Genomic DNA, 17,836 nt, shown 5'->3' with positions numbered 1-17,836 from the left:
TGTTTCGCTTTCAGACATATTTACTTAGATGACGATGATGCGTTGAAGCCGGTTGGAGCTCGTGGCTCTTTAAATTTCGCGGGTCGCGGACGATGCGTTGCAGCTGGTTGCAGCTCGTGGCTCTTTTTAAAATTCGCGGGTCGCGGACGATGCGTTGCAGACGGTTGCAGCTCGTGGCTCTTTATATTTCGCGAGTCATGGATAGATCGCGTCAAACATACATTATCGCGATAGAGCAATATAACTAAAATCTCTATCGTAGGCCATTTTTTATCGTTTATATCGTATATCGTTTATATCGCGCATTCCTAGCTAGGGCGTCAAAATGTATTGCAAATATCATAAATCGAAAACATCATTTGACCTATTGAACCATTAGTGAAAGGTGAAAATATAAAAAGAATATTATCGGAAAACATTTGTTAATTCATACAAAATTGCGGAGAGGTGAATACGGTTTTTTAAAAAGGTGAATGTGTGATGCACTTTCGGCATGCATTTGAGAGGATGAACAACTCTTTGTCTGTTTTGTTTATTTGCTTCTTTTCCGTTTTATCAAATAAAAATAAATATACAAAAGTTGAATGTGTGCTTTAACCTCATAACTTACCATACCCATCACAAACCTTGACAGTCAATTCATTTTGTTTCTAAAAATGACTGTCAATAATGTTTATTCAATTAACCGTCTCAGATTAAAAGTATGGTGGATTTTGTATGCCCTTTGACACAATTTTACATTTAAATCGTAAACCATTGCTCAGACAGTGCTCCACACATCTACACAAATCTCGCACCCGGTGTCTGTTCGTTGTGACCTTGAAGATTCTAAAGAGGCACTTTGATGTCACTTTAACGATGCCACCCATGTTCAGAGCAGAGTGGCACTTCCAAACGAGTTGGCGGAGACTGGCAAAATAAATTTGAATTAATTCCGGTTTAATCGAAATGATGGTCTTGGAGGGTAGATTCTAAATGTTAAGATTGATATAATAGGGCCGAAGGTACCAAAAGTTGTTCCATGCAGGGGCAGACTGCGACAAAAAAAGTATAATAATAAAAATCTAAAAAAATCAGCACGGGAATTTTGGACCAGAACGGTCAACCTCATTTGATAACGCACATCTTTTCGGTCTCTTGAATGTGCATACCAGCTGTGCAATTCTTTAAAACAACGTACCTTGAGCTGCGCAACGAGTTAAAGGGAATCAGTGAGATTGGACGCATTAAATACTTTCAAAAAGTGTAATTTATTAACCCTACAAAAAAGTCCACCATCACAGTAATGGATCTTAAAGCAGCATTCATCCTATTGGGTGTACCTTTCAGTGGCAGAACTTCACGAAGGGCCCTGGGGCAGAAATGAATACACTTTGATATTCAAATATATAAACAGATTTACGATTCATTTATACTTTTTCAGAATCAACACTTTAATTTCATACCCACTTCGTATATTTTAATTTGGTCTTCTTTTGAGGCTAGAGCGTGATGATGTCACACACGCTGCAGCAGGGGTATTCAATTAAAATTGAAAGAGGTCCAGTTACTAAAATTTCCTCCCAGCAAAGGTCTGAATCTTATATTGTCACTCGAAATAGTGTACCCTATTAAAAAAAAAAAAAAACGTGTACAATTATACATAGTTTGTCAAACTTCAAGTGTTTTCAAAGTAATATACTTTTATCAATAACAGACAAAAGAGACTGAATTTCTCCTGAATAAAATATAGTTCAAGTAAGCCTAAAAACATTCAGAATCTTTTGAAAGTGCAAACACAGCTTTGGGCAGCCTGAACCTAGGGCCTATATTTCAAGTAACGCAAAACAATACAGAATCTTTGGAATAAAATAAAAGTGCCTCTTTAAGAAAAAAAATTAACGAAAGACCTTTGAGCTGCCCACCACTTTTTTTTTTACATGTATTAACTACATTTCAAATAAAATAACACAGGGACCTTAGGCTAAAGCCTACATTTGTAGTAAATTAAAACGGGGCAGAATGAATAAAAGAAAAGTGCAGAGCTTTGAGCAGCTCCCTTTCTCCTCTCTCCTTTCCTCCTCACCTTCCAACTTCCTTTCCTAGTGAGAGAAATGGGCATGTAACCGTCCTGCCAGCAGTTTCAATCTTGGCTTAAATGGGGTTAGTGCCATTCTCATGCTCATGTGGAGATGCTCATTGGAGAGCCTGGAACGGTACTTTGTTTTAATAATGTTCATCGTAGAGAAAGCCGTCTCACAGCTGTAGGTTGATCCAAACATGGTTAAGGTGTGCTATTTTGGTTAGACCAGGGAACATCGTTTCAGGCACAATCTGTAACCAGAAAGTAGCAGAGTCAGTTGCTTCAATCGCCTCTCATAGCAATATCTGCTTGCAGATCATCGAGCTCTAACTGTAAAGATCCAGGATGTGCCAACTTGAAGGTCTGTTGAACCTCCTTTGAAAATCCTCTGATTTCTCTGGTAAGGAAGGGATTCTCGATTAGCAGGAGGAGCTGGAGTCCAAGTTTGAAGCTGTCAAATCGTTGACAAAAGTTTCCAATCAGCTTGTCTATGAAGCCGACATAAGGAGAAATGTCTCTCACCCTGAATTTGTTCCCTTATTTGTGGGAAGGGCTCGCACTCTCCTTGGAGATCTTCTTTGAGAATGTCCAGCTTCATCTGGAAGGAGCGGACATTTTTCATGAAATCACAGACAGTTTTTCTGACACTGCAGCTTTAAATTGAGCTCATTACGGTGTCCTGTGATGTCTACCAAAAAAACACCATATCCATCTTGTGCTCATCTTGCAAAAAGTTTGCAAACTGTGTTGCATTTTGACTCGAGCTGCTGTAAGAAAGCAGCCATTTCCTTTCGGATGGACCAGAAGCGTCCCAGTGCATTCTCTTTGCTCAGCCATCTAACGTTGTTGTGGAGTAGTAGGTCATTTGCATCTGCCTCCGTTTCTCTCAGAAATTCTCTTAGCAGTCGATGCTGAATGGATGAGGATGCCCTGAGGAAGTTGATGAGTTTCATCATGGTATTCATTATTTCAGCAAAGCCTTCAGACAGAATAGCACAGAGAACATTCTGATGGATGATACAGTGGTAGGCTATGAGATCAGGGTTGTCTTGTTTCATCCGTTCCACAGCCCCCTTCTCTCTCCCAACCATGGCAGGTGCACCATCTGTGGTGACTGAGACTACTTGCAAGTTGCTTCAGATAAATCTTTCTTTTTGTGAGCATCTCCTTTATAACCTTGTATATAACCTCTCCTCTTGAGTATGTCTCAAGTGGCATTAAACCCAACAGGTCCTCACACATCTATTTCCTCTCTTTGTGAAGAAATCTCACTTTTTATTTTAATTCATGCAAAATGCATGCACACTTTAATTTAACTCAATTTACTTTGCAATACTGTCACTCTTTTACTTTGCAATACTTTTTTTACTTTGCAATACTGTCACCCCCCCCCCCCCCCCCCCAGGTCCGTGAAACTTTTTGGAGAATCATACCGGTCCTTGATGCTGAAAAGGTTGGGGACCCCTGTGCTAGACTGTCTAAATTAATCCTGCTGTGGGCAATCGCCGAATTCTGTTGGACCAGTCCCTGTAAGGGGAGGCAGAAATGGAGACAGAAATGGAGAGAGAGAGAAAGAGGGCAACGCTCTCATTGCGACTACGGGATCCATTTTGCAATAACAACAAGCAGGAAGAAGCAGGAAAAAGCCGGCTTTAAGCGGGGAGCGATTTGATTGGCTGCAGGCTGCACCTACAAAGACTACTCCCCCATACGTCAGACACGCCCTCGGTGATCCGTCGAAGGACGCACGTAGTGTGACCGAGCCCTGACACCTTGTTCACACTACATGGGATTTACACTACATTTGAGCGGCAGTTTGTCTGCTTATAGGTCGGAATGAAGCGGCCACCGATTATTGACAGGATGGATACTTTATTCTACCGGACTCGTTCGCTTCTTCACTAGACACACACGCTACCGCTCGCTCTCCTCGCTCGTCCAATCACTCGCTGACGTCACTCACACACACATACGCACACTGCCATTCGCGCGCACACACACACACGCTACTCGTAACACATGCCTCGTTATTGCGACGTTCATGTTAGGCGTTCAAGTTTTTTTCCATCTACGGCCTGATTATGTCATTATTTAAGCTACATAGCCTAATAAGAAGCGCTAATAGGATATTTGACTAAACCAACCAAACTAGTTGAGGGTTTTTGCCTACTTGCAAGCATCCTCCAACTGCAATCTTTGGTTATTTATTCATTTATTTAGCTATACTTTAATAGTATTCTTTCTGTTCAAATCTGTTCAGTGTTCCAAATTATTTGTTATTAAATGTTACATTAGGTTAATTGTTTTATAAGTGTTGTTTAAATAAAAGGCTTTTTAAATTTAAAAGAATCGTGGGATGTATCGAACCGTGGGTCGGAAATCGTGATACAAACCGACTCGTGAGTTGGTGTATCGTTACACCCCTAGTGGATATGAATACTAAAGATGACACAAACAGCAGGTGAAACAATCCTATCATTCCAGATTTCTTTAAAAAAGTATTCCGAACAGATTTTTCCTGCTTCCTCCTGCTTGTTAGTCCAAAATGGATCCAGTAGACGTGTGGAGTGTATTTGCATTTGATTGGCTGTAGTATGCGGCTACAAAGACTAGTCCCCTATAATCCGACACGCCCTCAGTGATCCGTCGACGGACGCATGTAGTGTAAACAAGACATCACTGTTGGTGTTTGACTTCTGCTGTCATGCGTTTGCATCCCGGTCCGTTGTCAGTCTGCCTCTATATTCTACTGAAATGCACACACACAGCCTGTGGGATGATGCGATTATTTGTCAAGAGGATTTGCATTTAACCGAAGAGATAGACGTTATCAGTTTTGGTGAGGGGTGAGGGTTTCAGTTCGCAATAATATATACATACAACCACCTGATGCCGCCGTTTCAATTCCATTCAAAAAGCTTCATGGCACGACTATTGTTGTGAACAGTGTTACCGATGCATTATTTATCTTTTTTTTTGTACTTGATGGAAGTATGTTTTCTTTACCTACGTTTTGTACTTCGTTAATGCATAATAATTAAAAAATATTTATAGGCGGGGCCCTATTGTTGTTAAGGCAGCTGCCTTAACCATACAGTGCTGGGGTAAACACTGGTATTCTTTTTTGTTTAATTTAGTTGGAATTGTCATAGTTAATTATTACTGCCGTAGTTTAGCGAGAACAGTAAGCTAGCTGGTGGTCTGCTTTTTCGTTAAGAGGTAAGCGGGTCAAAGGGCCGAGGTTTAGGAGTCACAGTTCACTATAGATAGTGGGAATGGGCCGACTGTTTACATTTAGAAAAAAAATCGAATTTAAATAAACAAGAATTAAAGGACAGAACTATAGTTGGTACTGTAACCCCATTTGTTTTTGTATTAAAATCATGCACAGACCATACACAAGAATGTGTTTCTAAGAGGAAACATGATATATGAATATATTTTCATAAAGAGTAATGAAGCACAGGCCATTGTGTTGTCAACATGAACACACATGCGCCATCAAATTTGGATCACATGAATGTCCCCGTATATAGGAGTTATATACATTATTAACATAGCCTGTAGGCCCAGTCTATTTAAGCCTAGTTCCCAGGCTATGTTTGAGGCCCAGAATCTGCGTTCAACAGAGCAGTGTAGTGCAGTTACACCGAGTTATCTTTCCATCCATCCATAGAGGGTTAGGATTCTAGGACACTTATGGTGTAGCGCCACGATAAGTGTGTGAAGATGAGTGGAGCTCCTGGCTAGATGTTGATTTTTATGTCTGTGTCCATCAAACTTTTTATTAAACGCGTTCTTTCTAGAGCCATGTGTCCGTTCTGGGCTACTGCAGAACCAAGGCTGTGCAATATGGCGACGGCCTACATGCTAGAGAAGGAAAAACGTATATATTCCGATAAGCCTATTCCGCAAGATGCCACTAAATTCTACTCACTCGAACCACACCCACTCCCACATACGTTGATTGCAAGATAAAGTTTCTTTAAGCCTATTAATCTGAGGTTTGCTCCAAGAATGACAACAAAAAAATATATGAAAAGCTTATAGGCCAAATTAATAATTACAAAATTAAATTGATCATCTTGCAGACTATATATTATCCATATTTGTGTGGCCGCACTGGCTTCAAAATCTTTGGTGCCCCTGTTTTAAAGGGATTTGTCAAAAAACTTATATTTAACTGTAAAAATTTGAATCTAAACCGGCCTTGAAAAATCAAGAATGGCGCATTACTCAGTGAATGCATTATATCAGTCAAAGATGTACAGAACACACACACACACACACACACACACACACACACACACACACACACACACACACACACACACACACACACACACACACACACACACACACACACACACACACACACACACACACACACACACACACACACACACACACACACACACACACACACACACACACACACAAAATTAACGACGTCCCGGGGACGTAATTAATTGTCATCGGGAGGATTTTTATTCTCTCTCGGGTCGACTTCGGGACGAAGAGAATTTTGCGGGCACTGACTTCATTTTTCTGTTTAAGTTTTCAACACTTTCTGCGATGTTCGCGATCTGTGGAGAAGACTTATTTAATGGAAAGGGCTTCGTTCAATTGGCTGGCGCGCTCGGGTTTGTGTTGTTCAGTGAAACAGCGGGGGTGAAATCCCCCGTTCGTCAGGCTTTCTTGGTTCACTGGAGAAGGCGGGGCTGCGCACGGAGTAAAAAAAAAGAAAAGAGGGCCGGCCCACCGGGAGACTGCCCGATCTCCAGCCCATGCTGCAGAGCGAATTTAAATCGCCGGCAGAACGGCCTGGGGGTCTAACACCGTAATTTAATTTATCTAAATTTCATATACATACATAGCATTTCACATTAATCACAATTATTACATTGGTCTTCTCAATGCCATGGAACGCTCCGTTCACTTGCATGGGACCTTCACAACTTCCGGCGGTGAATTATATTTGATAATTCACCGTTGCTAAGTATAATCATGAGTATAATTGACCGCCGTCAAGGAAAACAACAGATTTTTCGCCTCTAAAGAAGTCTCACTCTGCAAGTTCCGGTAACTTGTCAACCCCAGCGTCTTTGGTTGCTAAGCGACGTCAGCGTCTTTGGCGGACTATTTCTCTGCTGATCAACACTACGAATGCTGGTGGTATCAAATAAATTGTTAAAAGACACACCATGTGAAGTTATTGTTTCGTTTTGGCAAGTAGCCGTGTAATAAGCGGGATATGTAGAGAACATCGCCGGTCATGATCGAAAATAAGCCCCTTCAGGGCGAAGCAAGTTCACCCCGTGAAAAAACGTAAAAAAAAAAAAAAGCAGAATCAATTTGTGGTGCTCGGTGTTGATTCTGTGGCGCTGCGTCACACATTGTTCTATGCATGTGTAGCAGGATGGGCCTTTAATTAGTGCTGCAGTGCCGGCCTATCACTGTTGGGTGCGCTGCCTATAAAGGTGGGTGGTTGTGCACTGGGAGCACTATTGCCTGGGAGCTCCTGGCTACCCCGCCTCCTGTTGTCACCGAAACCTGATTGCCTCACCTGATCGCCTTTTAGTTGGATCGTGCAGCTCGCCGTTGTTTGGTATGTAGTGGTTGTGTGCATCTGTGTACCTTCTAAACTTTGCACAAGTCCTCAACATTGGCTTCCATCCCTCAGGCAGTTCATTGGCCGGGTCTTCCCTCTCCCGTATCGACCCCAGTTGTAGGGCGTGCGAGTGTTTCCTCCTCTACCTGTTGCAGCGGGGAGCGATCAGCTGTAAATCGAGTTGCACTTGTAATGGTGTTGCTCGGTACAGGTGATCCCCTTCCTCTTTGATGTTCATTCAACTCCTGACGGTATGTGGATAAGATGACGCTAACCCAAGTTATTACAGTTGTTGTTCAGCCTCTAGAACAAATGTATTTTTCTATGGCAGGGTTGACGTGTGTGTGGGCGGTTTCTGCCAGCACGTCCCCCCCCCCCCCTCTTCACGCTGCTGTTGGCCGGCTGCCGTTTTGCCCACTGTTTATATAGCCAACACATCCATTCTACTCTGCATCTCCTGCTGTGCTGTACCTGCCACCGAGTATGGTGATTGCTGCCTCATCCTCAGTCTCATTGTCTTAAGTTATTAATTTAACCGACTTCTAACTGATCTTATTGATGATATTATTTGTGTTTTGTGGGTTGCTTTGCATGTTTGTTTTGGTTTGATTCGTTTTCTTGGTTATTTTGGTTTGGCTTAATTGCTTTACTTATTCATTTGGATTTATCAGTTTGGATAAATCTCCTTTACTTTTGAATTAAACTCCATTTAGTTATTTGTTCTTCCCTTTTTGTGTATTTTGTGTGTGTGTGTGTTCGCTTTAGTGTGTTTGTGTGAACATATTTTATTGAGAAGTCATGTTTAAAGATTATGTATATTAATTAAAAGGAATTGAATTTGTATGCTGACCCAGTCTCAAGCTTTCATTAGTGAACGAACTTGTGTGCATTAACTTAAATTAATCTAACTCTCCAGGTGAAATTCCTGGGGTGATGTTGTTGGCAACTTGTCACTAGTTCTTTAACCGAACTTTATCTCATTGTTTCCCCGACCGCCACACATGGGAGGGTCCGGGAGGGTAAATTGGGGTTCTAGCTCAAGCAGGCAATTTACCTCGCGCAATGTAAATGTGCGGACCGTGCCGCAAAAAAGGCGTGCATAAGATGGCAGTCTCGCGCTGCTCGAGAGGCAAGCAGTGCGAGAGCCTGCTGCTCTGCGATCACAGGCGCAAAACTGTGGTCACGTAGATAGACCACAGTTCTGCGAGGGTGTTGCTTGTCATCTGGAAATAAATATATTATTTCATCAACATAATGTATTGTGTTTTTATTATATTATCAGACAGTAGGCCTAAGTAACGACTCAAAATGTAAAAAATATTTATGATAAAAATTCCGGACGGTTCAAAATGTTTTTCGGGACGTTTCCGGGACGGTGGTGAAAAAAAGTTAATTTTACACACACACACACACACACACACACACACACACACACACACACACACACACACACACACACACACACACACACACACACACACACACACACACACACACACACACACACACACACACACACACACGTTGGTCTTCAGCCAATAAGCACACAAACACAGCACTCATAACCATCTTCTCAGGCACCATCATCAATGGCCCCATTGAGACAAGGACGGTCTGCTTCGACATGCTTGTGTTTTACAATTATGTTTCAGGTTCACAGCACACATTAACTATTATGTAAACCCAGCGTTTGAAGTGCTTTACTCAAAAACTACAGAGACTGTTATTCACACACTGTACAAGATAACCCGACCAAGACGCAGAAAGACGACGCAAATAATTAAAATAGAAAAATAATTGTCTGCGTGAGTGCGCGTCACACTTGCGTGTTATTCCATTAGTTGAACTTCACGGTTAACAGTTACATATCCTTCATATGCAAAGATGTAGGGGATGCTCAACTCTGATTAGCAGAGCATTTGTGTTTTATGACTTGTCCAAAAGAAGAGCCAAGTGTGTTTCTTATAGGATAAGGTTGAACTGGCCACTAGGCAGTTAAGGCCGAGAGAATGATAACAGCTCAGGTTATTTGCGCAGTTTTCCCTAACACCGATAACAGACGGACCTGCACGAACAGGTGTCATGGCGGCATCACCGTAGTGCGTGAAGTGGAACCAAGCCAGTTGATAGTCAATGAAATGAAGAACACAAGAAAAAAGGAAATGGTTCCAAACCTCAATCCACCGCTTAGCCTCTTCGAAGGCGTCCATGCAGCTGACACTGGTCTGCTCCCGCCACTCCATCTCAACCGGGGAACTAGGATTATAACTAAATAAATAGGGTTTAACGCATTTAACGCGCAGACCGAGGCTGTACTAATCGATCGACGTCTTCTGTACTCGGGTCAAGAAAAAACACGTATCTTCAAACGATGCCCGTTTCAAATAGGCTAGTCACAGTAAAACAAGCGACAATTAAACTCTAAGAGAGTACACTACTTGTTAAAGAAAACTTTGAGGAAGACCAAACTTTCTTGTCGCGCAGCAGTGTGCCCAGTTTTAATTGAGGTGTGTGTTTGTCTACGGATTGGTTGAACCCCATTTTTTTTTTTTATTGGAAACCAATGTTGATTGGTTGTTCACAAGTTATTGTCTCCGCCTACTTTAACTGTCAAATATGAGACCGTAGAAAAATGGAGATGACCCTTTGTGGTTGAATTGATGAATTACATTTTCTCCGCTCCCTTGACACAGTCTACAGTGGGAGAGGATCGAGGGAGTAGGCTACGTAGAGAGATTGTAGAAAGAATGTAGTCTCCATCCTAAAGCCCCATTGCATTGATGATCACATTTTCACAGTCAATATTCAAGCGATCATATTCAAACCATAACATGATAACAAATGATACATCATTAAAGACAGTTTTTCCACACACACGCACACACACACACACGCGCGCATGCGCGCACACACACACACACACACACACACACACACACACACACACACACACACACACACACACACACTTACTGCGATATTGTCTCTGTATCCAGTGTCTGCTGTTAGCTGCTGTAATGTGTGTGAGGACATGTATACATTCTACTTTATAAATTAGAATGAGGCCTCATGAATCCCATATATGTTGGTGTGTGTGTGAGGGTGTGTGTGTGTGTGTGTGTGTGTGTGTGTGTGTGTGTGTGTGTGTTTTCCTATTTTTCTTTGATCTTTGCTTGAACAAACCAATGAATCATAGTCACTTTATGTTTTTGAAGTCTCAATACATATGTTCGTTCCAATCTTAATTTCAAAACAATCGCAACGTTATGTGTGCTTGTGTGCGTGTGTGTGTGTGTGTGTGTGTGTGTGTGTGTGTGTGTGTGTGTGGGGGTGTGCTTGTGTGCGTGTGTGTGTGTGTGCGTGTGTGTATGTGTGTGCGCGTGTGTGAAACAGGGATAGACAGAGAGGGAGGGAGAGAGAGAGAGGAGAGAGACAGAAATGGAGAGGGAGAGAGAGAGAGAGAAGGAGAGAGAGGGGGAGAGAGAGAGAGGAGAGAGAGGGAGAGAGATAGAGAAGAGAGATAAATAGGGAGAAAGAAATAGAGAGGATAAGAGAGTTTAAGAATGTAGCAGCTGATATGAAGGCCTGCATGCAGGCTAATACACCTCTGTATGCAAAGTCATAAAGTAATGACCTGCCGAATAGCAAGAACTCTAAGAACTTTCCGGCAATTAATAATAACCCAGTCTGATGACTCAATGCTATGATCTAATTACCGGGCGCTCATTATAATTGTGCCATCTGCTAGTATTTCCTGAAGACAAAGTCATAGTAATTCACTCCAGGTTTTGTTTAGTTTTTTTGGCCTGGGCTTCTGCCGTTGAGCTTGAAACCGCAGGTGAGAGACAGAGTGATGTCTTCATAACCCTGCAACAGACCTCCATGGGGTGGCCTGGAACCCAAAATTGACATGAAGATGCTGTCGCGAACAAGGAAAATGTCCCATTCCTGAAAGATGTGTGTGGTTTGTAGAAAAACATTCCTGAAAGCTGTGTGTCGTTTTTAAAAAGATCACTCTTCAATGTGTGTGCGGTTTTTAGAAGATACTTCTTGAATATCTGTGTGGTTTAAAGGAGATGGATCTTGAATGTGTGTGGGGATTATAGAAGATGATTCTAGAAATGATTACTACTGCTTCCTCCGGTCCCCTCCTGAGAAAGGAGCTGGTATTGGAGCTCTGACAGTCGCACCAAGAGGAAATTAGGGAGAGTTGTCACCAAAGCTACCAACATCACTGGTTGTGACCTTCCATCAGTCCACACTGTGGATGCTGAACGCAGCTTGAACCGAGCAACGAAGATCATCAGGGACACCTCATACCCGAGCCATGATCTCTTCTGTGGTGGGAATCCTTTACAGTGTTAGGGGAAGTTACAATGGAGATGATGTGGTTACCATGCCAACAGCGAGGTGATTAGATGGCCACTGGGCTCCTTGCAATGTCCCATTCCTGAATATTAACAACTCACACCATTTCAATGAATTTTCTTAAAACTGTGTTTGTAGGAGAACCGTTCATTACTTTTTATCTGATCATGAATTCCATTAAACATGACTTTCATAATTGTACACTTTCAATTTCTATGAAGTTCTAACCATTTAAAGCTTCCCTTACAGCCACACTTCGTAGGCCTCCGATTCACTCACACATTCACACACACCCACGCACACAGAAACCAAAACTAACATACTTAATGCAATGTAAATGCTGATGCTGATCACGGCCAGTGAGTGTCACTGTTTATCTGCTGAAAGGCTGCGTGCAAAAAACTGTCACAGGCTTTCATTGGGGGTTTGTGTGTGTTTATGTGTGTTTGTTTTTGGAGCGGGGAGGTGTGTGTACCCAACCGATGTGTGTGTGTGTGCGCGTGCGTGTGTGTGTGTGTGTGTGTGTGTGTGCGCGTGTGTGTGTGTGTACGTGTGTGTGTGCGTGTGTGTGTGACTGTGTGAATTAATGTGCGTGTGTGTGTGTGTGTGTGAGTATGTGTGTGTATTTTTGTGTTAGATTGATTGATTGAGTTGAACAGTGATTGTAATCTGAATCTCCATAAGTAAGATACAATTATTGTCCATGTTGAGTGTGTTCCCCCTGGGCTAATGGCAGGTTCAGACTAGATTCTCAGATTGCCCTGCGTCAGGTCCGGTAGCGCTCGTTAAAGACGCTCCTTTACCTCATCACCACCTCCTCTTCCTCTCCCTCATCCTCCACCTCTCCGTCTTCCACCTCCTCTCCACCCCCCCCACCTCCTCCTCTACCTTATCTGCCTTATCAACCTCATCTTCATCATCTGCTTCTTCATCCTCTTCTCTCTCATCCTGTATGTGTGAAGCTGTGCAAAGATTCAAGCAGTTGGGGTTGAGAGGGTTTCAGACCTGAAAGCGGGGTCACAGGTTAAACATATTTGGGAAGATGTGTTCTAGATGTGGACCTCTGCGAATACATGCCTAAAGACTATTTCAGATTGTGGACCTCTGCGTATACACACCTAAGGACTGTCATAGATGTGGACCTCTGCGTATTCACGCCTAAACTGGAGGCACAGGAACTACTCAGATCATACGTTTTGAAAACCGCCTTCATTAAACATTTCGCCAAGCAAAAGTATTGAGAGATTAATAAGCACAGTGTAAACAAAGTTTATGCTGAATACAGACTTCATCCTTCATCATGATTCTGACTTTTATGTGGATTCATGCATTTCTGAATGGTTGATGTTGACGGAATCCAACTGAAGTGTAATAAAGTTTGTTCTTGAATTAAAAGTCTTGTTAATAGGAATTTCAAGGAACTTTCAGAGATACGATTAAGTAAAATTATAATATTTGCTGCTGAATTTGGAATAAAAGTAAAACCTCCCCCAATATATCTTAGAAATCACACATGTTGTGTATTTAATCATGTATTGCATCAAATAGAGTTTCACCTTTGGCGGCATGGTTCCACTCTTTTATGGGGCTCTGTGCTGTCAAATTTAATGCATGAAATACAGTTGTCAGATACAGAATATCAACAGCATGCCAACCTTTGACAACAGGTATACTATACTGTACAATCCCCCTTGTGGTACATCAAATAACCAAACCCATTGTGAAGGTAAAATACAACACAGAGCAGAACCAAAGCAGGTGGAGGCTGGGGTGGTGGGCCAAGTTAAACTCAGCACACTTAACTTAACTTATTATCTCATCACCTTATTTTATATATATATTCTCTTATCTTATCTCTACTCATCTCATCTTGTCTCAACCTCTTTCTTTTATTTTCTTATCTTATCTGATTATTATTAGCTCATTATCTTGATCGTATATTATCTCATCTCACCTCATGAACATAATCAACTGCCTATAAACCCAGTCTGATCTTAATCATCTGCACCTACACACTGCTCAATGCTCATACATGCATACACACACACAGACACATTGTGTGTGTGATTGTGTGTGAACTTCACCCTTACCCCCCCCCCCCCCCCCCCCCCCGTTTGTCAATGTAGGGAAACAATGAAATCAGAGAACCACAACTCTTCAGTTTCCTCCATCCTCTCCCAAGAGGGTGTATGTGTGTGTGTGTGTGTGTGTGTGTGTCCGTATGTATGTGTGCGGTGTATGTATGCGTGTGCATGCATGGTGTGTGTGTGTGTGGGTGTGTGTGTGTGTGTGTGTTCACGTGCAATGGGTGTGTAGGTGTGTGTGTGAGTGCAATGTGTTGTCCCCGGCAGGCTCTGAAACATTAGCACAACAGGATGTTGGCTCTGGCTTTACACTCTGAGTGCTTCCTCTGCAACACACCTGGGAGGCTCTTCAATTATTCCCCCACTCCCCTCTTGCCCTGTCCCCCAGAACCAGAGCTGTAACCTGGGACCCAAGCTGCAGCCCGGGATAGGAGAGGTAGACGTCTAGAGCAGACACTGGGGAGGGGAGATCGATCAATTGGTGTGTTGTCCCTCCTGCATCTTAAACATTCGTGTCCTTTGACCTTAAAGGTGATATGAAACATTTATTTTGAGAAATGTTTGACAAAAAATATGTATAATTAATTGATGGTTGTTACTAACTTATGGTATCACTCTGGCTCGCCGCCATATTGCCATAGCCTCACTGACTGTCATCACTGTCATGAGGTTGCTCAGTTGGAAAACCAGGAGGACTGCAATCGCAGGACCAACACTTCCTTGACGGACAGATGACTACACGGATGAAAGGTGTTCGCATTCGAGCCAGTGTGGAGAAGAGAAAGAGTACGTCCATCTCAAGTTTGTTCAGAGGAGCAGGAGCAGCCATCAGTTCCCCGAGGTGCAGAGAGGGTTGGCCCCCACCTGCTGCATATGTGTTCACTGCACTGAAACGCCGGCCGAGGCAACTTGGTGCAGATCACTTCAGTGAGTCAGGATTGTGTTATTGATTGCAAGCCTTTTACAGATATTAAAGATATGAGGTGTGGTGCAACTTGTGCGAGTTAATGGGTGAAGGCCTTATCCTTACGGCGTACAGCTACTTTGCTAGGAGACTGGGTCAGACGGTCGGGACACTTCTAACCTTATAAGAGGAAAATTCAAACACAGACGGAGCCGACCCCAGACTTCTGATTGTGGGTCCCTTGCTTCAAAGCTAACTGGAGGATGCTCTCTTGTTGCAGTGCAGCTAGCCAACAATGAACAAGAACAACTTGCCGCTTTAATGAAAACTTCGGGATCCTTCAACCTGGACCCTATTTTCTTATAATTTTGGGTGTAAGGGATGAATGCGGACAACATTGGATGAATGCGGACAACATTTTTTTAATTGATCCTGTATTGATCGAGCACTTTTCAGCAGTAATCAGCAAAAATGGCCTACAAAGTCATCTTTAGGGTCAATGTACGTCCTCTGAAAGTGCTTTGTATTGCCGCTGACACAATATAATCAGATTATAACGTTATGGATCCCTACGGATAAATTCAAATTGTTTATACCCTTCGCTTGATCAACATCTGTTTGTTATTGTGTCTGTTCTTGCTCGATGAGAAGTCTCGGGAACGCAACAATGTGGTTAAAAGTGAAGACCTAGAAAAAGTGAAGATAACTAAATAGATGTGTTAAAACCAACAAGCCATCTAATAATAAACATAAATAAAATATTAACGTTAGTAATCACTGTAATTCAAATAAATTAAGATAATTGGTATGATTTAAATAATTATTATTTCATATTCCATACGAAAATATTAAATTGTACCCGAGAACATGTGTTCATTTCATTCATTGTGGTGAATATATTTAATATAAGATGTTAAAACAAACGTGTCTCTGCTACTTGTTAGTCTCACCAGAGAGCGATAACAAGGCTTTGCTCTGAACAGTGATGGAGTGTGTAACGCTCCAGGTTTATGAGAGTATTCAGTAAAGAGCACTCTGAGCCTTGTAAAGCCAGAAGGAATCCAGAGAACACCTCCCCTCCAATTACTTAAAGGTTTCTATTAGAAACACCTGCTTCCCAAGAACGACTTCAGAATAGACACATTTCCCTGCACAGACCTTTCTCCAACCCGGCGTACCTGCTTAAAATAAGAGACAATACAGTAAAAGAGAGGTAAGGCAAGGTAACATTGTCTATACAAGGCCATTCATAGTGCTTTACAAAGGAAGAAATCAAATGTTGAAATATTAAAAGGATAACTATTCAAAGATATTACATAAAAATATGATGGTTAGAGGGTCACTTTAGTGCAGTCATGCTTTTTTTATTTGAGCTGTGGCAAACATAAATGTTTTGAAACCTGATTTAAAAAAAATAAAGCATTGGGGCAGACCCGCTTAATCATGTATTTTGTTTCAGATTTGTGATGCTTTGCCCAAAACTTGCTTCACCATGCTCGGTTCAAACACAAGGAAGACGAACATAATTAATCCAAGACAGGAAAGACAAGACATTGAGGTAATATGATGGTTAACATATGGTTTAAATGATGTTGCTTAAAATACACTGCAACTAGGCCTATGTTTACCTCAACTGTAATGTTTAGATTAATTTAAGCCTTTACATTAACCTTACCATATTGTATATTTGCCATATTTGTTTATGTTAGTTTTTAGTCCAATTTAATTGAAGACATTGTCATGTCTTCATTCACTGTCACTACAGGAAGTAAAGAATTATAATAGGAATTTCAAAGAGATACAGAAAATGTATATAACAAAAGCATATTCAAGAAATATATCAATACACACAAATTAACAGATTATTGAGGTTAGTAAGTCTACCAAATAGTTACATTATGTAACATTGACACCGAGCAGAACATTATATTTTGAGCCAACCTCAATTTTTCTGTTTTGACAATTTCAAGCGACAAACCATGCGTTGTCAATATATTAATTGTTTGCAAATTATAAACTAGCCCTTGTCTGTGTTGGAATCCTTCTGAACTCTAAGATGTCTGATATGCCCATGTTTTAGCATTGGGGTGGTCGGGGAGATTTTCAAAAGATGACGGGTCTTTTTAGGTTGGGTAGATTCTAACACAATCTCAATTGATCCAGTTCGTTTTCTTGCTTCCATGGCTGCAGCACGCTGTGTTTGTGTGCCCATTTTTTTCATAGCTGGCAACCCGGGGTACTCTGAGAATAATGAATCATAACACACAGGCCAAAATAAAAACAAAAACATTCCATCCCGGAACGGGAATCGCAAAGGAAAATATACTGGCTGTAGCCTTGTTTCAGTGAAGCCAGTGTTTTCAGTTAGCATTTTTTCATCTTTGATGACGTATCATAAATTTTATGATTAAGTAGTACATTTGTTACATATAGCTCCTTGAACAGTCATACCTACTTGACATACAAAGAAATAAGCCAAGTTCCTGAAATGCTCTTAAATTACGAAATTTTGCTCCTGGTGCTGTAACTGTTCTGGGACTTAGGATACATAATTAAGAATACTACCTTGCAAACATGCTATGATTTTCATCTGATAATGAACTGAATTCTCCACCGGTGCAAACCTTCACACCCACACACTCTTTTTAATTACCCTAAAATTCTACGACAATGACTAATGCAGCTAAAACAACAACAAACTAACAGAATAACAGCGAGAAAGTAAACAACCACTGTCTCAGCATTGTTTACCTGAGTCATTTACAGTTTTTGTCAATCGTTTAAACACATTTTCTGAAACTATAGCT

The 17,836-nt window shown here is 41.6% G+C and overlaps 1 protein-coding gene across 8 annotated transcripts in view; it reads right to left on the bottom strand.

Moving 5' to 3' along the window:
* LOC132471535 (LIM domain only protein 7-like) overlaps nt 1-10,197 on the bottom strand; it is a 46,223-nt gene extending 36,026 nt beyond the window's left edge. For all 8 annotated transcript variants that reach the window (XM_060070630.1, XM_060070631.1, XM_060070633.1 and 5 more), the window contains exon 1: nt 9,848-10,197. In XM_060070630.1, the coding sequence (XP_059926613.1) occupies nt 9,848-9,916 (69 nt within the window). In that variant the 5' untranslated portion in view covers nt 9,917-10,197. The remainder of the gene's footprint in view (nt 1-9,847) is intronic.
* Nucleotides 10,198-17,836: the final 7,639 nt, after the last annotated feature.

This window comes from Gadus macrocephalus, chromosome 14 (assembly GCF_031168955.1).
Source record: "Gadus macrocephalus chromosome 14, ASM3116895v1".
Classification (NCBI taxonomy): Eukaryota; Metazoa; Chordata; class Actinopteri; order Gadiformes; family Gadidae; genus Gadus; species Gadus macrocephalus.
This window is presented reverse-complemented; position numbering and strand designations above follow the sequence as displayed.